The 24,036-nt window shown below is 46.3% G+C and overlaps 1 protein-coding gene across 3 annotated transcripts in view; it reads left to right on the top strand.

Annotated features, from left to right (window-relative positions):
• Positions 1–24,036, top strand: part of KCND3 (potassium voltage-gated channel subfamily D member 3) — a 409,555-nt gene that overhangs the window by 135,148 nt on the left and 250,371 nt on the right. For 2 of the 3 annotated variants that reach the window (XM_032487335.1, XM_032487336.1), the window contains exons 5-7: positions 7,648–7,745; positions 16,730–16,939; positions 17,627–23,219. In XM_032487335.1, coding sequence (XP_032343226.1) covers positions 23,193–23,219 — 27 coding nt within the window. In that variant the 5' untranslated portion in view covers positions 7,648–7,745; positions 16,730–16,939; positions 17,627–23,192. The remainder of the gene's footprint in view (positions 1–7,647; positions 7,746–16,729; positions 16,940–17,626; positions 23,220–24,036) is intronic. The other variant, XM_032487334.1, reaches the window with a different exon arrangement.

Raw genomic sequence — 24,036 nt, 5'->3', positions numbered from 1 at the left:
TGGACCACTCTCCAGTAGCTGAGCCCGATGAAAGGTTTTCACCAGGTTTAACTAGGAGATACCATCTTCTAGAAAATTTACAAGGGTCTCAGCCGAAAACCAGATAGAGCAGAGGAATATTTATCCAGCATGTCCAGACCTCATCTACCTTTGACAGATGACAATTCAGCAGTTTAGAAATGTTAATGTCTACAGCACACAATGCTCTACAAACCCAAATAAAAATAAAACCAAACATATGTTGGCTTATGTTATCTTATTTTTAATATGTGATATAAAGTATGACAGGAAACAAAATAATTCGTTAGGTGTATGTGCTTTGTCAAACCAAATAACATAAATATATGGTGTAAGTTGATTAAACAGCATTTGCGAATAATTCCATGCTCCCAGTTGTGAGCCCCCAAGAGACCTCCTGCTACGGTTTCTTCCAAGGGAGCCAGAGGCTAAGGCTAGAAGCAGTGGAAAGTCAGCATGGGGTGAGGGGGAAGCTTCTAGGAAGGAAACCAGAGATGATCTTGGGGTGGGCAGAGCACTGGGGGTTTGACTTAGCCCAGAGCAGTCCCTGGTCACAGAGCGGCAGCCCTGCCCCTATTTCTCAGGCTCTGGTCCTATGCGGAGCGGCCTGCAGATGTGCAGATGCATCACAGGCCAGACAGTAAAAACCTGGCCCCGAGGCCATCTCTTTCTTAGAGTCCCCCTGATCTTCCAGCTAGAAGTGCTCCAAGCTGCCCCCAGCTCACTACCTGGGCCTCGCACGCCATGGACCACTCTCCGTGCTATGACTCTTCATACCTGACTTTCCTCTGATGCTCAGCTCTTAGCTCCTCAAGACCCAGGACTATGACTGGCCCGTCACTCAAGGCTCAGCACCATGACTCCTTTGGTGCAGCTCACAGCCCATGGACAAGCCCAAACCCACCACACAATGCACAGTCTCCCTGCAAGCTTGCTCTGGATTTGCAACTGCTGCCATTGACCCTTGTTCTGCATTTCGGAAATATGGAGAAAACCTGAATATCATAAATGAGAATGTTATTCGGTCTTCTGAGCTGTATTTTTTTTCCTTCCAGCTTTGTGCTATAATGAATTGTCTGGTAAATCCTTGTATGTGGATGACATTCAGACCCATTTAGACTAATAAACTGTTGTTTGCAAATGATACAGTTCCATCTCATTTAGTGAGTGGATCCTATCCTAATACAACTCTTAAGATGGACATTTGATTCTTCAGCAAGGAGAGTGGTACTGCCAGCCTTCCCTTTCTGTTTTTGCTTTTGCTCCTGGAGGCTTCTTGGCCCAGTCCCAAAGCTCAGGAAACTCAGTGATGAAGTCTGGCATTGGGTAATTGCTGGAAAATTCTGCCCTCTGGTTAACACCCCTGCACTTGGGGCTGGAGTGAATCCTAGGAAAACGTACTCCCTCTCGCTCTCCTGCTACAACCTGGAGACGCAGACGGGTGATGAGCTGCCTATGCTTCTAAATGTTGAGATTCCATCAAGAACTTAAGTAGAAGAACCTATTACTTTATGAAATAGGACTGCTCTAAAAAGTTACCATGTAAATCTGACTGTGTTCAAGGGGAAAGATGGGCAGATTCAGTTAAATTGGATTTTAAATGTATTAGTGGCTCTGAGTGTTTGAGGGAACCCTAACTTGATGCTTAGAAGAGACAGGAAGCTTATGGAGAGAAAAATCACCAACCTTGAAAATTCTGCTTGGTTCATTTGTTCATTCACTTAATCACCAAATGAACCTTTGTAGGGAACCAGCTATATGCTCGGCATTATTCCAGTGACAAGCAATACAAAGCTAAATAAGCCACTTGCTGTATTTTTGAAGGCAGGGAATGTGCTCAAGACACAATGTAGCCTGAGTCCCAGAATGCCTAGGTTTATGCTGGGCGTGAGCATCCACCGAAACAGACCAAGGCCCTGTCCTCCAGCTCGACCAGCTGGTCCCCCTGCCTGGTAAGAACACAGTGATAAGTCCCTAACTGGCAACGCCTGCTCCTGAGGTCTTTCTGAGCCGTGCCCCTCTCCTGCTGATTTCACCTTGCCTTTATGATAACTATGACGTAAAAACACACAGAGTATTAGGGAGGCTTTGATGGAAGAGAGAAGGCCACTGCGGCGTCATTGGAAAGTTACTCCAAGCGCAAGGGGTGGGAAGAGCTTGCCTTCTTTCAAAGGCACAATCTCTTCTTTCATCCTCAGAAGAGGTTTCTCTCCATTTTCTGCACCTGCCCCTTCTCTCCATCACTTCTCCACTTCTTCTTCCTGCTGCCTCCAACCTGTGGCTCCAGGAAAATCAAGTGTCTCTGAGGTCAACGGTCCATGGCCGTGGAGAAAGCATATGAAAGTGATCCTTCTGGGAATTACAGCCGGCGCAGGGGCAGGAGGCTACTTTACATGTGTTGGCCTCCCAGCGCACGAGACGGCTGCGTTAAGCTGTAACAGCAGCGCTCCACGCCACCAGGCAGCAAATGGATTTCAGTTCCGCTTTAATTTCTAACGAACAGCCATGCCTCTGCCACATCCATCAGCAGGAGAGGATCCTGCCGCATTAACAGCCTTGCTTAACGGCTGCCTCCCTGCTTATCACACCTCATCCTGATTAAATTGTTATATAAAGAGAAATGTTTTTGCAATAAGTATCTGTCAGGAATTTCAATCAGGTTCCAAGGCCAGCGTTGCTGAGTCATGGTTCTTTTCTTCTCAAGTTAATGAAGCTTTCATCGGCCCTGGCAGGGGTGAACTTTGGGGAGAAGAGCAGATCGGTTTCGGGAGCACAGAGAGGAGGGGAGAGTAGAACTGTAAACACCAGTGACTGGGTGGGAGCTTTCCGGATTTAGCTGGGAGTCTGGGAACAAGGCAGAGGTCCCTGGAACTCTCTGGGCCTTAGTCCTGGGTCTGTGAAGGGGGAAAGAAAGGTGTGAGCCATGGTGGGGCCCTGCTCTGCTCACTCTGTGTCCTCTCCAGCCTCGTCTCTTCGCTGGCCAAGCCAGATGTGAGATGTCCAGAAGGAAGGGAGCCAGAGGCCCAGGGTCGGGGCGCAGGGTGCTGCCTTGAAAGTAGACTTTCAAGACCTCTGCAAGCACTTACCAGGCCCTCTTGAAGGTACTTTATGAATCATAACCTGTGTGATCCTCACAAGGACCCAACGAGATGGGTCATCTCCACTTTTCAGACATGCAGAGGGAGGCAATGAGGGGACAAAGTGAGTTGACCAGTTTCCACAGCTGAGCCGGGGCAGAGCCAGCATTCACCCCAGCAGCCTGCTGCAGAGCTGTGCCCCGGCCCTTCACAAGATACTGCCCACCTTTGTGGGGTGAGCACCTGTCCGCTCACCTGTGCTGAGTATGTTACAGGATATTAGAAGCTGAAGATGATTAGATGTGGTTCTGGCCTCAGAGGAATTGGTGATACGGTAGGGGCAGGACATACCTGCGAGTGGCTCAAAAACAATGAAAAAGGATACCCTTAAGAGTCAAGCAAACAGACCAAAGAAAGAAACTATACATCTACTTAAGCATCACTGATCTCAGAAAGCAAAATGGCCAGCCCAGCCTTACTCTGTGAGTATAAAAAGACCCCATGGCAGGGGAAGGGGTTTGCACCGGCCTTGTGATCAGATGAGTGAGCTCATTGTCACCTCCCTCCAACGTCTCCCAGGAGACCAGGGAAGCAGCTATAGACCAGGCCCGTGGAGGGGTGATTGCCCATGGCTGGTGGAGGCTCCAATGAAAGGTGACAAGATTGCAGAAGGAGGGGAAGGGACCCCACCTGACTGCTCATGGACTGTGCTGGGATATCAAATCGATGATGTGTTCTGACCACATAGAATAGAAGCTGAGCATTTTGATTCAGTATGAAATGTTCTATGCCTTCAAAAAGGGAGAAGGAGAAATGAATAAACTTTCCAAGAAACTAATTAACCTGCAGGCAGTTCATCCGGTCTTTCTAATCCAGATATTGGACACACACAATATTGGACACATGGTTCCCAGACAGCCCATCAGGACACAAAGTAGACCAGTTTAATCATTTTCTTCTGACAGATAATTAAGCTGTTTCATTTTATTTTGGTTTATATCATGTTGGGCTCTCCAGGCTCAGTGAGGAAAAGGTTGGCATCTTGCCAGAGAGAGAGAGACAGACAGAATAAAATAAATTATCTCTGGAAGAAAGGAGGCTTCTCCTCACCACACCTTGGTCATCATAGTATAAAAAGTCCATAGTAAAAAGTGTGTTGTAGGAGAGGGGATGGGAATGGGTTTACACAATCTTCAAAAGGCAAAGAGAACCTCAGGCTGAAGAGCAGCCCATGGCCTGGGTACCAGTCAACAAGAAAGGAGATGACTTCCTGTGTTGTTGGATCACAGCCTCACTGGGCACAGTGTCTCCTAGGTTAGCCTGAATCAATAGTCGGAGACCTTGTGGACTCTGGGAGGTTGCAGGCTCCTGCTCAGGTGGGCAGGTGGTCCCTGTCTGTCCTCCAGGAGGGCCCTGAGGCCCAGAACTCGGGGCTGGCCCCACTGTTCTCTCACTCTCCTGGCCCTTGAGCTGGACCACCTCAGCATCTACTCTCTGCTTTGTCTCCTACATACCTTGCAGCCCTGCCAGGTATCCCCGGCCCTCCTGACTTGCTGTCACTTCATAGCATCTCTGCAACCCCAGAGCTTGAAGTCTCAGTTTTCTTATCCAAAAAATGGGGATAGTAAAACCTATCTTACAGGTGCCTGGGACGATCCTGTGAGATAAGGTACCCAACCTGCTTTGTAAGGAACCCACCACGAGTGCTCAGTATTGGCTGGGATTTTAAGTCATATCCAGGGTCACGCCCAGTTACATCTGCCTCCCAACTAGATCCCCTTCCTGCAAACTCCCTGATGCTAATGTCTGACTGACCTTCCCAAAGCCGTTCTTTTGTCATTTGCTCTTAAGTAGCCACAGCCCTTACTGAAAGCCTGTGGATCAAGTCCAAACTCCCCAGCTGGGCCTCCAAAGCCCCCTCCATGGTCCCCACCTTACCTTGCTAGCCTCCTCTCTGCCAACCACACAACCTGTAGCTGCTGCACTTATCAGCCTGGACCTATTTACTGTTCTCCTCTCACACCAACCTGTCCTTCCAATTCAGGAGGAAAGCAATTAACACAAAGGCTCTCATTTTTTATTGAATGCATTGATAATGATAATGGAAAAAAGTAGATAACATTTGTATTTGACCTTACATTTAATAGAATATCTACATACACATGTATCTGTGGGTAGATATGTATACATATACACATATCTATATAAAATGTCACACCTCCTTGAAAGGATGGGTTCAAGTTAACATTTTCTGAACATCTACCAGGGACCGGCTACTGTGCCAGGCAGAACATGAATCTGAAATAGGAGGACATCAGGCTCCGTGGCAGGTCCAGATGTTTCGGGGTCATCACTTCCTCCTGGTACCTGACATCGTTTCCCGTACATGAAACCATCTACCGGTCCCATGGGCTTGGCCAGCCCTGCTCGCTCACTGCAAAGCACAGATGCCAAGACACACACGGTTGCACATGGAGGCCCAAGTGCACGGAGTTAACGTGGCATGAATTACTCCAGCGAGGTGTGTGGGTTCCATGTGGCCTGGCCTATCTAGCTGGATTATAACTCTTTGAAGCTTTGCATCTATTACCCTTCACAGGCGGCCGGGCAGCTTGCAATGAAACACACAGTTGCTTTTTGTTTGCCCTGATTCCCTGGCCGTCATCCCCACTGTGGCCATTGGGCTGTGCTCTCAACTCAGACCTCCTCCCTTTGTCCTCCTTTTTAACCACCCCCAGGTCTCTGGCTCTTATGTCCTGGCATTGCCAACCATCAGGGTTAGAAGGGAGCTTGGCTTGGTGTTCACAGCATCTGTTTCCACCTGGCAGCACTAGTTCTGAATGGGTCGCTGTCAGGGAGTGTGAAATCTACAGCTCCAACAGTTGTGCCTGTGGTTCACTGGGAGCGCTGTGGTGGGAACACCCCCGCACAGTGTGCAGAGGGTCATGACCCCTGTGTCAGAGCAGGCTGGGGAACAGAGATGCCCGGTGTGGAGCCGGACAGACTTGAAGGTGAACTTGGACCTGTCACCTAACCTCTCTGAGCTTCTGTTGCATCATCTGTAAAGTTAAAATAATGACTTCACAAGGCTGCTGTGAGGAAATGCCTGTGAAAGAGCAGAGCTCAGCGCCAAGCATCCAGCTATTGCTCAAAAATGATTATTTGTACCTTTGGCAGTTCTTGCCCTGCCCACACCACAGGATTGCCGGGAGGATTTAAAAAGTGCTTTGTAAATTGCAAAGTGTATACCAATGGGAGATACTGCTATGTCAGAACAGGGGTCTGCAAACTTGGTCGGTGAAGAATCAGACAGTAAATATTTCAGGGCTTTGTGGGCCCAACAGTCTCTGTAGCAACAGCTCAACTCTGCCAGCGTAGCAGGAAAGCAGCCACAGACAACAGATAAATGTACCTCAAACTTTATTTACAAAACAAATAGCAAGTCTTCGTTAGCCTGTAGGCCACAGTTAACCAACTCTGTGTTAGAAGATGGGGTGGGGACCAGGGCCCTCAAGCTCTGTGACTGAGGCCCACTCTTTTATTTTTTAATTGAAGTATAGTCAGTTTGCACTGTGTTTTAATTTCTGGTGTACAGCAGAATAATCCAGTTTATATATATATATATATATATATATATATATATATATATATATATTCCTTTTCATTTTTTTTTTTGGAAGTTCAATTGATTTACAATGTTGTGTTACTTTCTGGTGTACAGCATAGTGATTCAGTTATACATTTATATATTCTTTTTCATTATAAGTTATTATAAGATATTGAATATAGTTCCCTGTGGTATACAATAAGACCTTGTTGTTTATCTATTTTATATACAGTAGTTAGTATCTGCTAATCTCAAACTACGAATTTATCCCTCCCCTCCTTCCCCTTTAGTAACCATAAGTTTGTTTTCTATGTCTGTGAGTCTCTGTTTTGTAAGTTCATTTGTATCATTTTTTTTAGATTCCACATATAAGTGATACCATATAATACTTGTCTTTTTCTGACTTACCTCACTTAGTATGATAATCTCTAGGTCCATCCATGTTGCTGCAAATGGCATTATTTCATTCTTTTTGATGGCTGAGTAGTGTTCCATTGTATATGTATACCACATCTTTATCCAGTCATCTGGCGATGGACATTTAAGTTGCTTCCATGTCTTGGCTATTGTAAATAGTGCTACTGTGAACATTGGGGTGCATGTATCTTTTCAAATTAGACTTTCCTCCAGATATATGCCCAGGAATGGGATTGCTAGATCATATGGTAAGTCTATTTTTAGTTTTTTAAGGAATTTCCATGCTGTTTTCTATAGTGGCTGCACCAAACTGCATTCCCACCAGCAGTGTAGGAGGGTTCCCTTTTCTCCACAGCCTCTCCAGCATTTATCATTTGTGGACTTTTAAATGATGGCCATTCTGACTGGTGTGAGGTGATAACTCATTGTAGGTTTGATGTGCATTTCTCTAATAATTAACGATACTGAGCATCTTTTCATGTGCCTGTTGGCTTTCTGAGGCCTGCTCTTTACCTCTCTCTTTTGCAGGTCCATGTAGAGCATTTGATGTGGATCCAATCCCAGCAGAAAACTTGGAACTGGGAAAAGAGCACAAGAGTGACCTTCCACCCACCTCCCCTTGTCTCGTGAGTCTGCGGGAGGGACTCTTGGGTCAAGCTGGTCCAGTCACTTGCCCTGGCGTGAGTCCATCTGAACCAGGGGTTGCACAGTCAAATACCCACCAGCAAAAGTGGGTAATAAAAATGCGTGCGGGCTCTAGGTGCCATTCAGTCTATCTCCTACTTTACAATTTTTGGCTGAGGTGTGGGACAGCAGTGTTCCTCTGCTAGGAGAAAGCAGCAGAGCAAGCATGATGATAAATGGCCACGACACTCAAGGTCAGAGACCATAGGGAGTGGTGGAGACTGAGGTGGACTCGACAAGCAATGGCCCATGTGAAAGGCTATGGGGAGCAACTGCTCAGCTCCCAATGAGTGCTGCCTTTGAGGAACTGGGGACCAGTGTTAACGCATCTTCCAGTTTTTAGGACAAGCTATAAATACAAATTTTCTTGCAAAAGCTTCCAGTTCTGAATATTGGATGCATTTAAAACAAACAAACTAAAAGGCCAAAGAAAACAGATCTGGAACATCTAAGGAGATCATTTTGCACTTCTAAGTTTCTGGATCTGGAGAAACAAAAGGTTCAAAGCCTGCTCTGGAGATGCACGGCTGTGCAAGGAAAGGTTTCTAGGGGAGAAGCCTGGGGGTGTTCTGTACCCAGGGTTTCTTAGCCTCAGGATTATTGCTGTTTTGGGCCAGATAATTCTTTGCTGTGGGGGTCTGTCCTGTGCATTGTAGGATGTTTAGCAGCTTCCCTAGCCTCACTCCACTAATGCCCAAGTAGTAACAACCAAAAGTGTGTCCAGACTTGTCCCCTGAGAGGCAAAATCACCTGGGCTGAGAACTCCTGGGTTAACCCCTCCAGAGACCAAGAGACAGGCCTGCCAAGTGATAGTGCTTCAGCAGCGATGAGTGGGCAAATGTTTCTAAATTAGCAAATTTTAATTTAGACCTAAATCTCCATTATTGCCCAAGGCGCGAGGAAAATTGGTGACCGTTTAAAATTAATTGGAACCCGCTGTGAATCAGTGGAGGGTGAAAAGCAGAAAAAGGCTGAATAATGAACTGGACTAGAGTGAGGGGACAGAGGGGCAGGGAAGGTGGGGCAACAGCTGGTGACAGATTGACAAGGAGTCCCGGCTGGCTGGGAACAGGGTGTCCTGCCAGGGAATCCCGCCACCACGCTGTGGCAGCAGCAGCCACTGGAGCCTCAACATGGGACCCTGAAGGGAGATGTGTGTTCAAAGGCCTGGGGCCGGAGCCCAACCGAGTTCCATGGGGAGCAGGACCTGGCAGGGATGGACGCAGGTAGAACAAAGTCCTGAAAATAGGGAGGGATGGTTCCTGAGGCTGATGGGAGTTTCCTGAGACATTCAGACACCTTGGTGTTGTGTGTTACAAAAACTACTTGAGTAGGAGCATCAATTCTCCCTCCGTAGACTCAGAAAACCATTATAAATGCGGGTGATTCCTCAGACCAATGGCTAAAGGTCTAAATGTCCTCAGGGCCAAGCTCTGACTACAGGCACTGGAGGCCTGAACAATTTGAGGGAGAGATGCTCTGATGGAGGTGGGGAGGGGCTGAGGGCAGGCCTGGGGGCACAGCGGCAGGCGTGCCTGAGAAAGAGGAAGGGCCTGAGGAGGGTCCTCTGGAGGAAAAGGCAAGGGCTGAGGGATGTCTTTCATCAGAAGAGTGGGTCTGGGGGCCCTGGAGGGAGAGGCAGGGGTTGGAGGAGGGCAGTTCTACTACGATGAGCTGTTGTCTCAAGACTCCTCTAAGTTTGGATCTCAAGTGAGACCTTAGTAAACCAGAGTTTCTTTTTTTTTTTTTTTTCCTCTTTTTTAAAACAATTCTTTGTTTGTTGGGGTTTTTTTGTTTGTTTGTTTGTTTGTTTTGGTGGGGAGAGGTAATTAGATTTATTTATTTATTTGTTTTCAGTGGAGGTACTGGGAGTTGAACCCAGGACCTCGTGCATGCTAGGCACACACTCTGCCACTGGGCTATATCCTTCCCTCACCTAGGCTTTCCTTTTCTGAGTTTCTTTCATGGACACTTGAGGTCAAAAGAATACAGCTTAGTTTGCCAAGCTGGAAATGTCCCTGAGGTCCTGGCTGCTGGTCACCAAGGGCCTCCCAGGGAGAGGGGGTGGTCAGAGCTCCGGCCGTGGTTCTGGGAACTCAGCAGCCAAAGCTGCCCTCCGAAGCGGGAGATGAATGCCCACATTCCAGCCCTCTAACCAAGTAGGGCAACGAGTAGCAGTCCCATTTGATGGATTAAAAAACTGAGGTACAGAGAAGTAGTGAGTCACTCAAAGCCACCCAACCAGGAAGTTGCAGGCTGGAGAGGAGCCCAGGGGTCCTGACTCCTGCTCTAGGGTCCTTTGCACATTCCACGTTGCTTGTTCCAAGTGAATAGTGCCTGCGGATGCAGAGTTAGGTGAGGGGAGAGGAGCCGAGCTCAGGATTATCTGTGGGGAGTAGCTTGGACCTTACTGGGGTCTGTGGTCTGCCTGGGACACTTCAGCTCTCCTCTGAATCTGAAGACAAGTCCTGCACCCACTGCCCACCGCTCCAGCCTGTACCACGCGGTTGTGACCTTATTTGCCTTTGAATAGACAGGCGTGGTTTTCAAAGATGCAGGCCCCCACCTACCCCAGAAGAAGCCTGTCACCCAAAAATAATTTGAAAAGCAGACAGAGAGAAGCAGATAAACATTCAAAATCATTTATTTATAGCACAGAGCACAAAGCTGTCAAAGAGACTACAGGCAAGCGACAGCCACAGCACCCCCTGGGGGGCATTAGGGGCCTCTCCCACCCCACGGGGCTGCCTCAGAATGTGCCTCCAGATCTGGCCTAGCCTGATCTGCAGAGAAGTAGAAGACAGGGTGAGGTGCCAGGGTGAGGAGGGAAGAGGAGGAGCAAAGAGCATGACCTCAGTTGAGTGTTAGATTAGAGGGCATCAGACAGAGCTTTCTGGGAGATGCCAAGATCCTGTCACTGGAGGGGTTTATGCAGAGGCTGGGACCCCATTCTGGTTTTGCTGGTAGAATCCCTGCTTGGGGCTGGGAGGAGGAATCCCTGCTTGAGGGGGTCGGTGCTTTCTACCTCTGGCTATAGCTGAGAAAGATAAAGTTTTGCTGGCTCACATCCCAGTCTTTCTGGGGGGCTGGACACCTGTGGCTCAAGTCCTCTTTCTACCCACTTTTTAGCTGCACCCCTTGGGGTCCATGGTGTAGAAGTCAGTCTGCATCAGACGCTATGCACTAGACGACCCCTAAGTCCCCTTCCAGCTCTGAATCTGAAATTCTGGAATGTTCCAGCCTAGCACTACAGCCTTTAGAAAAGAAACATCCAAAAATTGTGTTGCATAAACAACTATCTCAAAGGGACAAAAGGGATGAGAAGCCAGAGAATTTCAGACTTGTATAACAGACAGAATTATTTTTGAAGGAATTTCAATAAGAAAGGTGCTTTTATAGATCTCCATGTGTATTTTGTTAACTGAAAACCAAAAATAATACACTGCCTGATCAAAACTGACAACACCAAACTCAAACGCCACCGAATCATGAACAACATATACAACCCGACCCAAATCAGCGAAATTCTATCTAGACTATCAAAGTGAACGGCAGCCTGGTTCTCAACCACAGAAGGTCAGCAAACGCTTGCAAGACCCGTGGACTGGCCGGCCTCTGACACAGACTGGCTCTGCGATTCTGCCCTGCTCACCACCGATTCCTTTCCTCACTCAGGATGATTGCTCCCCATAGCAATCAAGGTAAAACCGATAGCAGTTTGTGAAGGCAATTACAATTACTAATTGCTCAGTCATGTTACATCCGATTCACTCCATGAAAACTTGCAAAGTGGGGAAGCCCAAACCTTGCAAGGACTGTGCATGTAAGCCCTGGCCCGCCTGCCCGCTGATCTGTGTCACCGACGCCCCGTGTGCCTGGAGCCGTGCCAAGGGAAACAACCGCAGTGGAAGGCAGACATTTCTCAAGGAGCTGAGATTGCTTTGAGGAGAAAGGATGCTTACGTTACTCTTTTGTCCCTGCATTAAAAATGATTTGTTTTGAAATAATTGCAAACTTACTACAAAGCAGTAAGTACAGTGTAAGGAATTTCTGTGTCCTGCACCTTCACCCAGATGCCCTCATTGTTAATGTTTCACTGCATTTGTTCACCCCCACCCCGTGGTGTGTGTATGATGATTTATGTTTACCTATACCCATTATCATTAGTCTTTTCCTAAACCACTTGAAACTGAGTTGCCGATATGATGCCCTATCGCTCCTAAATACTCCAGTGTTTATTTCTCAAAACCCAGGTTGTTCTCCACATAACTACTGTACAACCCTGCAAATCAGAAAATCGACACTGATACAACATCATCATCCAATTCCCAAAATGTGTCCAGATTTCACCGATAGTCCCAACAATGACCCTTTCCTTCCAGGTCCAGGTCGCCAGCAAGGAGCGTGTGCTGCGTTCGTTTGTCTTATCTCTCTAGTCTCCTCTGTCTGGAACAATTCCTCAGTCTTCCTGACTTTCATGTCCTCGATGATTTTAAAGTACCGGCTTTACATTCTCCAGGATGTCCCTCAACCTAAGTCATCTGAAGCTTCTTCCTGGCAGAGTCAGGTCAGGATTTCCTGGCAGGAATACTGCAGAAATGGCACCATGCTCTTCTCAGTGCCTCACGTTGGGAGGGCACACGATGTCCATCTGTCTCCACACACTGGTTGACTCCTTGGTCATGTTGCCAAATTCTCCACCTTAAAGTCACCATTATTACCTTTGCAATTTAGTAGTATTATGTATGATGCCAATATCCTATTTCTCATTTAACTTCTACCTCCCAGCGTCCATCAATGACTTCCGTCTGAATCAGATAACACTATGGTTGTTGCCAAATGGTGATTTTCTGTTTCCATGATCCCATTTTCACTTATTTGGCTTATACGTCAAAGAAGAACTTTTCCTTCTGTCTTATTTTTTGTTTGTTTGTTTATATCGGTGTGGACTTACAGACCCCTGTTTTCTTCAATGGCTTGTATCTCTTACAATTATTAATTGTCTTGAAGCTGAAATTGTCCCAGATTTAGCCAGTGAGGTGATTCTTGGGTCCTTTTTATGTGTCCCAGTCACTCTTTGAGCATCTCGTCTAGGTTTATATCAAAAGCATAGGCAACAAAAGAAAAAACAGACAAATAGGATGACATCAAACTGAAAAGCCTCTGTTCAGCATAGGGAACAATAAAATGAAAAAGCAACCTACAGAATAGGAGAAAATATTTGCAAACCATATATCTGATAAGGGGTTAACCTCCAAAATATACAAGGAACTCCTACAACTCAACAACAAAACAGAAATAACTGATTAGAAAGTGAGCAAAGAACTTGAACAGACATTTCTCCAAAGAAGACATACAAATGCCAGCAAGTATGTGAAAAGATACTCAACGCCATGAATTATCAAGGAAATGCAAATCAAAGCTACAATGTAATATCATCGCACACCTGTTAGGATGTCTGTTACTTAAAAGACAGAAGGCAGCAAGTGTTGGTGAGGTTGTAGGGAAATCGGAACCCTCGTATACCATTGATGGCAGTCTAAACTGATGGAGCAGCTATGGAAGACAGTATGGAGATGCCTCAAAAAGTTAAAAATAGAACTATCATAAAGTCCAGCATTCCCATGTCAGGATATAGCCAAAAGAACTGAAATCGGGATCTTGAAGAAATAGCTGCACTCCCACGTTCACTGCAGCACTATTCACTACAGCCAAGATAAGGAAACAACCCAAGTAGCCGCTGATGGATGGATTGACAAAAAATGTGGTGTATACATATGATGAAGCATCATTTAACCTTTAAAAAAAGAAGGAGATCCTGCCTTTTGTAACAACATGGATGAACCTGGAGGGCATTATGCTAAGTGAATAAGCTGGTCACAGAGGAACAAATACTGCATAATTTCATTTATATAGAAGTATCTATAATAGTCAAACTCACAGAGGAAGAGAATATGACAGTGGTTGCCAGGGCTGGCGGTGGGGATGGAAATGGAGAGTTGTTCAATGAGTGTGAAGTTCCAGTTCTGCTAGAGGAGCAAGTTATGGAGACCTGCTGTGCCACGTCCTAGAGTTAACAGCGTGGTAATGTGCACCTCAGAGTTCATTAAGAGGGTAGATCTCATGCTAAGTGTTCTTTCCACAAACAAACAAAGGAGCACAGGGGAACTTTGGGGAGGTGCTGGATATGTCTGTTACCTTAATTGTGGTGATGGTGTTTGCATACGTCCAGGTTCATAAAACTGTACACATTAAATATGTGCAGTTCTTTGCAAGTCAATTGTATCTCAACAAAGCTGTTTAAAAAATAGATTTAAGTAAATGTTTAAAAAATAGATTTAAGTAACTGTTACTCCCCAATACATCTTTATCCTTCACAGCCTTTGCTTGGCAGGGCACTTTGGATATGTCAGCTTGAACTATATGAAATTGGCTGATACTCGATCATTTTGAAATGTAAAGATGGTGTTTTATATGGATCATCCTAATGGCTCAATAAATGAATGATAAAGGGTATTTATTTAAAATTTTTACTTAATCAGTTGAATCAACCAATTCCAGCCTAGATCTCTTTTTGAAAGCCAGACTGATATATCCAATTCCCTTTGCGACATTTCCTCTTGGGTGTCTAATAGACATCTCAGAGTTGATGGGCCCGCAATGAAATTCTTACCCTAGTGCCCATCCTGCGCTCCTTGCTACTCTGCCTTTATCTCAGTAAATGACAACACTATTCTTCTTTCAAAGGAGTCCTCACATCCACCATTGCCAGTTCCACCCTGGTGTAAGGCTCCATCATTTCTTACCTCGTCTCCCTGTTGATTCCTCTGATTTCGTTCTTGGTCCTCCACTTCTTGTCATCTCTTCTACACTCAGAAGCTCAGGTGATTTTAAAAATGAAAACCAGGCCATGACACTCCTCTCCCATGACCTGGTCTTGACCATGTCCCCAGCTCCCTCTTCTCCGGGCTCCCTCTCATCCACCTGCATCTTGTCACACTGACTTCTTGACCTTTTTTAACATGCCAGCTCCTTCCTTCCACAGGGCTCTCCTGACACCTGCTAACCACTCACTTCATTCATGACTCTGCTCACTTCTCAGCTCGAGAGACCCTCCCACCTCAATAGCCTCCCCGACTACAGTGGGAAGAGATTTGCCTCTAACTTGCTGAGCAACATCACTCCCCCGCTGGTGTCCAGTACAGTCCCTGGCACATGGTAGACCCTCAATAAATAATTAATGAATTAATTCATTGCAACTGGGCCAGAGACAAGGGAAGCTGGAGGTGGAGGAAGCATTTCAAAAGGCGTTAATACATGATTTCCAAAAGTGATACATATTTAACAAGGAAAAGATAGAACCAGTAAGTCCTGTGGTGGTACAGAAAAGGGTGCTTTTGGAAAACTTCCTGGCAAAGATGGCATTTGAGACGGTCCCTAGAGGGCCAGGATTTTGACAAGCCAGGAAAGTACAGGAAAGAAATTGGCAGGTGTGGGGGAAATCCCAGAGCTTTTCTGTATGGCCTGAATGCAGTGTGCACTGTGGAAACCAGGCCAGCAAGATGTCCTGGGGCACCAGCTAAGAAGTGGGGTGCTTTGTTCTTTGATCAGTGGAGACCCTCTGAAGAACTATAAATAAAAAAAAGGAAACCAGCATTCATTGTGTGCTTCCTAAGCAGCGGGCACCAAGCTAGGCAATTTCACATTTGATAGTCATGACCTTGTATTATATTGAGGAAGAAAATGACCCAGAATCACTTCAGATAGTGTCTGAGAGTGGTAACTCTAGCGTCAGTGTGCAGGATTGATTTGTCAGGAGGGGCTTGTAGAAAGGAGACCAGTCAGAAGGCAGGAAGTGATGCTGGCCCTACCAGGGACATGGCCATGGAGGTAGTTAACATACGCAGCTGATTATATAAACACATTATATGTGTGTGTGTGCGTATTTATTCAGATTATCTATTTGATGTCTGTTGACAGCCAAGATGAGCAATTTAGCAACAGTGTAGAAAATGCAGACAGTATAGAAACTTCTAAAATAAAAGTATTTTCCTCTCTTGCCCATCCTTCCAGTCCCTCTCCCCAAGCTAACCACGGTTCACACTGTCTCATGACTCTGGAGTGAGAAGGAAGTGATGATGTCACTCAGACGTGGTGACGGTGAAAGGGGGGCCCAGAGTGAAGGGGGGTGAAAGATGTCTCTGAGGTTTCCATCTTGAGTGACTTGGGGATGGCAGTGCCATTATCTGACCTAGAGAATCAAGGGGCAGAGCTGCTCCCCGAATGTGGGAGTCTGTGAAGGAATGCATTCTGAGTTGTTCATTCTTCTCTCCCTCCTCCTGTGGCCTCTCACCTGTAAAACTGTCGTGATCAGAAAAGGGGCCATTATTCAATATCTTGTAGTAACTTACGGTGAAAAAGAATATGAAAACGAATATACGTATGTTCCTATATGACTGAAGTACTGTGCTGTACACCAGAAATTTATGCAACATTGTAAACTGACTATACTTCAATAAAAATATTTTTACAAAGGGGAGGTCATTCCACTTGCCTCACCATGCCCCACCCCTACACTCTGTGTCTCTTGACTCAAGATGGCTTTGAATCTAGAGAAAAAGACCTCCCAGGAGCCCAGGCTGCCCTGGAGGCCACGCCCAATTCTCCTGCTGCCTGCATTTCTGTCCTATGGCAGCAGGAAAGCTGCTGGTGGCCAGGAGGACACCAAGTAAGTGAGTAACTCTCTTCTTTTACTTCTATGTAAAGAAGGCCTCTTACATTAAGAGAGTCATAACCTCTGCCTACCCACAAACATCGCCCGGGCTACTGGCCATTGCCCCACAAGTATGCACAGTCGATCCTTGAACAACACGGGTTTGAACTGGGTGGGTCCACTTACACGCTAATTTTTTTCCAACAAATATAGGAATCTATACTTGTAGAACATCACGTGCCGGAATTGTATTGAAGTGGACAGCCGATGCTGACATAGACATGAGGTGAGTGATGTTTAATATAAGTATTAATGTGTTAGTTTTTTCACTGTTTTATAGCTTTGCTTTCAAAAAATTATATTAACATGCAGTATGCTTCTCTCCCTCATAATTGGAGACTGTGTATCAGCCTATCATCACAAGTAAGTAGTTTTTTTTTAAGTAACAATGATTCTAATACTGTATTATGAATATGACTGTAACACTGTATTCCATATAAATTTTTATAATGATTGATTCATTTAGCATATAGGCTAGTCTACCATGAAGCAACCTTATTGATTACACTAAGGCAATTATAGTGCAGCTTCTTTGTTATCAGTGCATGAATCATCATACTTGTAAATAAATACCAGTTTCTTTTTGACACTCTTTTCATTCTTGATATCCAGTGTTAGTAATTTGAATAACATCTACAGCATCTTGTACCATATGAGACAATATTGATGTAAGGACAGACAATTCATCTCTTAAACAGATGACATAAACTTACTGTATTGATAAATACAGTACAGTACTATAAATGTATTTTACTTTCTTAACATTTTCTTTCTACTAGATTATTTTTATTGTAAGAATACAGTCATAATACATAAAATATGTGTTAATCAACTGGTTATGTTGTCGGTAAGGCTTCCAGTCAACAGCAGGTATGAGTAAAGGTTTTGGAGAGTCAGAAGTTACATGTGGATTTTTGACTGCACGTTGTTCAAGGGTCAGTGTGGTATTTATAAAGTCCACACACACACATTATATTAGTCAGAGAAATAGAACACATAGGATGTGTGTGTATTATTTATTTATTTAATATGAGGAATTGGCTCACTCAGGGATGGAGGCTGAGAAGTTCCAAAATGTGCAGTCAGCAAGCTGGAGACCCAGGACAGCCAATGGTGTAGCTCCAGTTTGAAGGCTGGCCAACTCAAGACCCAAGGAGAGCCGATGTTTCAGTTTGAGTCTGAAGGCAGGAAGAGGCTGATGTCCCAGCTTAAACATTCAGGCAAGAAGTTTCCTCTTACTTGAGGGAGGGTCAGGCTTTCTGTTCCATCCAGGCCTTCAACTCAATTGGACGAACCCCGCCCACATTAGGAGGGCACTTTGCTTTATCTTGTCTACCAGTTCAAATGTAAATCTCATCCAAAAATACCCTCACCACTGACACACCCCGAATAATGTTTAACTAAATATCTTGGCACCCCATGGCCCAATCAAGTTGATGCATAAAATGAACCAGCACACCTATATATATATATACACACACACACACACACAGGCCAATATACATGTGTACGTATGTATATATATATTCATATTTATACTTTCTTTGGCCCATAGCAAATGAAGATACAAACATTTGGTTTTTTTAATCAATTCAGCCTGAAATTCAAGTTTGCCTTATGAAAACACTCTTATAAACACTGGTAGACTAGCTTGTGTTCAGCTTCAGCTTCAGACTTACACCTTAAAGTTTTCTTGTATCAAGGGATTCATTCTCATGGGGGCCCTTAGCACTTTGATTGCTATCTGCTCAATTAAGTGTTCTTTTTAAATTCCTGGTAGCAGTGAGATGCTCCAGGAAACTGGAGCAGTGAGGAGGCCCAAGGGGGACCGTCTCTGTCCAGCGGTGGAGGCTGCTCCACCTTGCTGCTGTGATCCCCCTGCCCAGGGATTGGGGATATAAGCAGCATCACTCACTCAGTGTGTATTTATTGAGCACCTACTATGTACCCGACATATTCAAGGCACTAAGGGTGCATAGGGAACAAAACAACGTCTCAGCCCTGGTGAAGCTTGCATTCTAGTTGGGGGGGTGGTGGGGAGGTAAACAATAGCCACAGAGAGAAATAAATATGAAATGTTTCTGGTGGTGATAGACATAGAAAAAAATGGAGTATAAGGGAGATAGAGAGTAATGGCAGAGTGAGAGAAAGCTGATGTTCACAGGGTAATCATGCTGATCTTTCTCTCATAAAGAGAGAACTGAAGAAATGAGCAAGAAAGCCATGAGCTCATGGAGGGTAAGAGCTTATTAGGCAGCAGGAACAGCAAGTGCAAAGGCCCTGAGGCAGAGGAATGCTGGGCATGTTTAAGGAGCATCAGGGAGGTCTCTGTGGCTGGAATGAAGTGAGAGAGAGTGGTAGAAGTGAGGTCAGAGAGGTGGTGGAGGATCAGATCCATAGAGCCTTGTGAGTCTTGGTTAGAACTTAGGCTTCTACGTTGAGTGAGATGGGGAGCCACTGGAGTTTCCAGCATAGCCTGGACATGACACAACCTGTGTTTTTAAAGGGTTACTATTTGAGGGTACACTAAAGGGTGGCAAGAGTAAAAGCAGGAAGACCAGAGAGGAGGCTGTTGCAATGATCCAGATGAGAGATGATGGAGGCTGGGGACATGGGGTTGTAGTGAAGGGGATGAGAAGTCAGTGAAGTTTTGGGAACCAGCTTGCTGGAAAAAATAAAAATAAAAACTCTGATTTTTAACATTTGCCCATTTCTATGGTGTAAATATTCCCACCATGGCTGACTTCACCTTACTTATGACTTAACAACCAGCTCAAAAATTTCATGAATATTTAGCAATCAGTTCCCAACCCACCCCTGTAGGAAGTGTTTGGGTATTTTGAGGATAGACATAACAGGATGGCTGATGGATTCATTGAGGGTTGTGAAAAAGAAGGGAGGCACCCAGAATGGCTCCAGGATTTTTGACCTGAACAACCAGAAGGGTAGAGTTGTTCTTTATTGAGATGGAGAGGAATATAGGATGATCCGGTTAAAGTAGGAGTATCAGGAGCTCTGTCCTGGTTATGGTGTGGTTATCTGCCATTTGGCTTCCGAATAGAGATGTGTAGCAGGCAGAGATTAGAGGAGAAGTCTGGGCGGTGTGTGAAGGGAAATATACTCTCTTTTTTTGAAAGGGCTCCCCGTGCCTCGTTTCTGCACAGTGGATTCCTGTCCACAGCCTATGCCTGCACCAGGGAACCATTGGGAGCTTCAGCTTAGAGCTTCCAGCTGTGGCTGGGGGTTCTGTCAGTGGACCACCTGGGAGAAGACAGCAAAAGCAGCAGATGCCTTGGTTCAGGGAGTGCCCAGCACGGGGCGAGATACTATGTAAATGAGACCCAGGCCCTGCCCTCAAGAAGCGTAGTGTATATTCGGGGGAGATAAATAAGTGTGGGATACAAGACATTGTAGAAAAGGTATAGGTTTGCTGAACCAACTCAATTTTTCACTCTATTTGAGGGTGAGGAGAGAAGGAGACTATGTAGTCGTCACCTGGACTCAAACTGAGTCCCCAGCCCGGGAAGCATCTTCCTGGGGAGGTGAGGAAAGATACCCGAGGCTGTGGGTCTATAGGAGCAAACAATATGCGTGCTCAGGGATAATGGTCATAATCATAACAACAACATTTACTGAGCATTAAAAATGTCCCAGGCATGGGTATGTCTAAGTATGTTACATGTATTAAACCATTTAATCCTCAGAATCACTTTAAGAGGTAGATACCATTATCATCCCATTTTACAGACGAGAAAATCAAAGTATATGGTTCGACAGCAAGTAAGTAAAAGAGAGAGAACTCTAATCCAGGTAGGCTGACCCCCTAGCCCTCGCTCTTGGCAAGTAGGTAAAACAGAAAATGGAGGTGTCCTGGATGGAGCACCAAGTTTGGCTGTGCTCAGGCAGGTGGGGCTGGGGAGCAGAGGATGCTGCCAACCCCCCTCCCCAGGGATTCCCCTCAAGGAGTTTCATCTTCTTAGATCCATTCTGTGACTTTGAGCTCTGAATCATCATTTTTTAAAGACCGCCCATTTTTTAAAAGAAGGCATGAATTTGTTCAGTTTTACTCTTCGTTTTTGGATAACATACAGAAGCCACTTAGAACTTAATATTAACAGTGTACATCGATGTTGGCCCTGCTCTAAGTGGCACACGTCACAGCTCAGCTGTCTGCAAACTCTAAATGTTAGATGAGCTTGATTCTTCCCAGCAGTGGAAGCCGGACAAATCAATGAGAAGCCCTTCCTTCTTCAGCTTAGAGGGTGAGTCTCAGGATCATCTAGTGGTAAGTATATCAGAGAACTTCTCCCCACTCCTATCCCCCTGCGTAGCCACAAACATTAGCCCTGAAGCCTGGCAAAACCTGCCACGTGTCTCAGCTTATCCACCTCCCAAGGCACCGACGCTCCCTAGAACTGTCCATCCTTAAAAGGATGTAGGGATGGTTTTGAGGACCTTACGGTCACCTGACGTCTCTGGCCAAGTTGCCGCTTCCTCCCGGCCACGCCACCAATGCTGGTGGTTGTACTCCTCTTCTGTGTCGCCCTCCTTTCCTGCTCTTTCTCCGTCGCTCTTTCTCTCTCATTTTCCAGTGCCTGCTGCCTCTGGTCCACCCCCCTTATCTTTTCAGCTCTTCCTCATGGTTACACACGTCCCACTCTGGTCCCACTTTGCTCTGTTTCCGGCTCTGCTCTCCCTGGCCTGGAACCATTTCTGATCTCTTCTGCTACTGATCTTTTTCTTTTTTTAATTGAGGTATAATTTACATACGGTAAAGCACACACATGTTCAAGGACAGCTCGGTGCATTATGGTATATGTATACACCTCTATCACCACCACCAGATCAAGATGCAGAGTATCTCCAACACCACAGTGGACTCCCCAGGGCCTCTTCCCTCACTGAATGGGTGACCACTGTTAAGATTTCTATGACCTTTCTTGAATTTCCTCTAAATGGAATCAGACAGGATGTCATTTCTAGCTCCTTAGCCGTGGCGCTGCTGAAAGGAGGAATTGGATAGGAGGGAGGCCTGGTGGGGATCTGACTCTTCTTGGAGGCCTTCAAGAAGGACTTGTGTCTAGAATTGCCCTGGCCCCCTGTGGCCTGGCTCATGGGGAGCCAGTAAGAGTGAGCTGGGTTCCTGAGCCTCTAGACGCCCATCCCTGGTCCTCTGTGGGCTGAGTCAGCTCTAGGGGAGGTTCTGTTACATCCTTGACAAAGCTGCAGAGATCCCTGCCCATCCCAGATAGCCTCAGCTTCCCCTCTGCACCTCCATAGAATGTTAGGTAGGTAAAAGATCTCCCTGTCTAATTTTTAAAATGAGAAATTCAGACCCACAGAGGGGCTCAGCTGGGACCAGAACTCAAGTCTGCTGAGCCCATCCTGTGCTCCTTCCATTGCCTTTAATCTCCATGGCTTCATCACCTAGATTTTAAGGCAGCTCTGCCTAAGCCCTTCCTCCCCTGGCACTTTCTGCTGATCTCAGAGTGTATTTCCCACTATGGCCAGCTTCGCTGCTATAGGTATTTAGGTACGTAGCTCGACCTGTTCTGAGGTAGGGCACAGGAATGATAGACACCCCTAACCAAAATTTTACTTTGCCTTTGTAGGAGGGCAAAATTTACCATCCTCAAATGTGTCTCTTGGGCACGCAAATTATTTTGAGCTGAGGACAAACAAGGAAGAACCTTTGATCTTCTCCCTAACTGCCTCAAAGTATTTAGAGGACCATTCCAGGAAGGGAGCTAACACCGTAGATAACTACACAGTTGACCCTTGAATAACAAAGGATTGAACTGTGTGGGCTCATTTACATGCAGAATTTTTTCAGTAGTAAATACTACAGTATAGCATCACCCGTAGCTGATTGAATTTGAGGATGCAGAACGGTGGACACGGAGGAGACACAGAAAGGGAGGGCCGACTGTAAGCCATATAAGGACTCTGCACTGTTCAGAGCATCGGCACCCCGACCCCCTGCATTGTTCAAGGGTCTGCAGTAGTACAAACTAAGTGTGTGGACTGGGAGGAGCCCAGCAATGTCTGTTAGAATTCCTCTCTGGGTCCCATTGTCTCTGCAGGGCCCCAGCACACATTTATTTACCAGACATCTACTTTTCCATCTCCATGTGAATTGCCTCCCCCTTTGAGGTCCCAAGCCCCTATCCCCCACCTCCCCTTTTGGCTTTAGCTGAAGATGGTATTTAAGGTGCTGATATCTGCAATTTGGGGTGTTCCTCAGTTTTCCTGGGTCTCTCTCATGTATACGTGTTACTAAACTTTAGTTTGGTTTTCGCCTGTTAATCTGTCTCATGTCAACTTAATTCTTAAACCAGCCAGAAGAACCTATAAGGGTAGAGAAAAATTTCTTCCTCCCAACACCATCCGATCACTGAAACCTGAAATTCTTTTCATGAGCACCATGCCCTTCGTCCCACCCGGAGAGAGCAGGCTCAGATGCAAACATCCTTGGCAGGGGAAACACCTTCACGTCACATCATTTGTTAATGATGGCCTTTCATTCATTTCTTTCCCCAACAGAAACCTGTAAGACTTACCAGTCATTGACACCAGATCTTGGAGTGAGTTGAAGACCACGGGAGGGACAAGCCAGATGGCCCTGGGAACTGAGGAAGGAGAGGTAAGATCACGAGAGGGGAGAGGAAGAGGGCACAGCGAGCATCCATGGAGAGCTCCTCCCAGCTCCCAGAGTGGGCCCTTTCCCGCAGCCTCCCTCAGACCCAGGTGGGCAGTGTTACTGACCTAGAGACCTGTAGACCCGCGATGCACGACTGAGGGCTGGGGTCAGGGTCTGGGTCTGGGAACAGGCACCCAGCCCAGAGCTGCCCTCCACTCAGTACTCCCTCCTCCCCTCTGTTGTCTGAGATCCTCTGGTCTGATGGGGAAGATGGTCTCACCACCAAGGAGGATCCATCTGGCAGTGAGAACTCACACCCAAGAGTGAGCAGCCCTGGGCTGCTTAGAAATTAGGTGCGTTACGTATGCGCAGGCGCACGTGGCAGGAACCAGCAGAGCCCCCAAGTGCTGAGGCTAATTAGCTCACATGTGCCCAGGCGTGTGCTGGCGCCACGGGGCAGGAAAGCCTGAAAGAGAGGTTTTATGCTGCCCTCCTTGGTATTTGAGTGAGGGGCTGGGCTGACAAGCCTGAGGCTAATCAGCTATCTGCCCCCGGCAAACAGAGCCGCCCAGGAAAAGCCCCGTCGTGGTCCCTGCACGGCGGCTGAGATGAGATCAGGTGTGGCTCACTCCCCCATCTCCCCAGTGGCCTCCCTGTGCCTGTCCCACTCTACTTTCACCATCTGGCCCTTCCTGCTCAGCAGAATCATTGGCAGAAGCGTGTCTCTCTGTCATCGCCCACTCTGGCAGCCCCTGACTCATGCAGGCCCCTGCTGGGTCACTGCTTGGCCCTCGCTGGCTCCTGGGACATACTCAGTGGG

This window comes from Camelus ferus, chromosome 9 (assembly GCF_009834535.1).
Source record: "Camelus ferus isolate YT-003-E chromosome 9, BCGSAC_Cfer_1.0, whole genome shotgun sequence".
NCBI lineage: Eukaryota > Metazoa > Chordata > Mammalia > Artiodactyla > Camelidae > Camelus > Camelus ferus.
The sequence above is the reverse complement of the archived record's forward strand: the minus strand, read 5'-3'. Positions and strand labels throughout refer to the sequence as shown.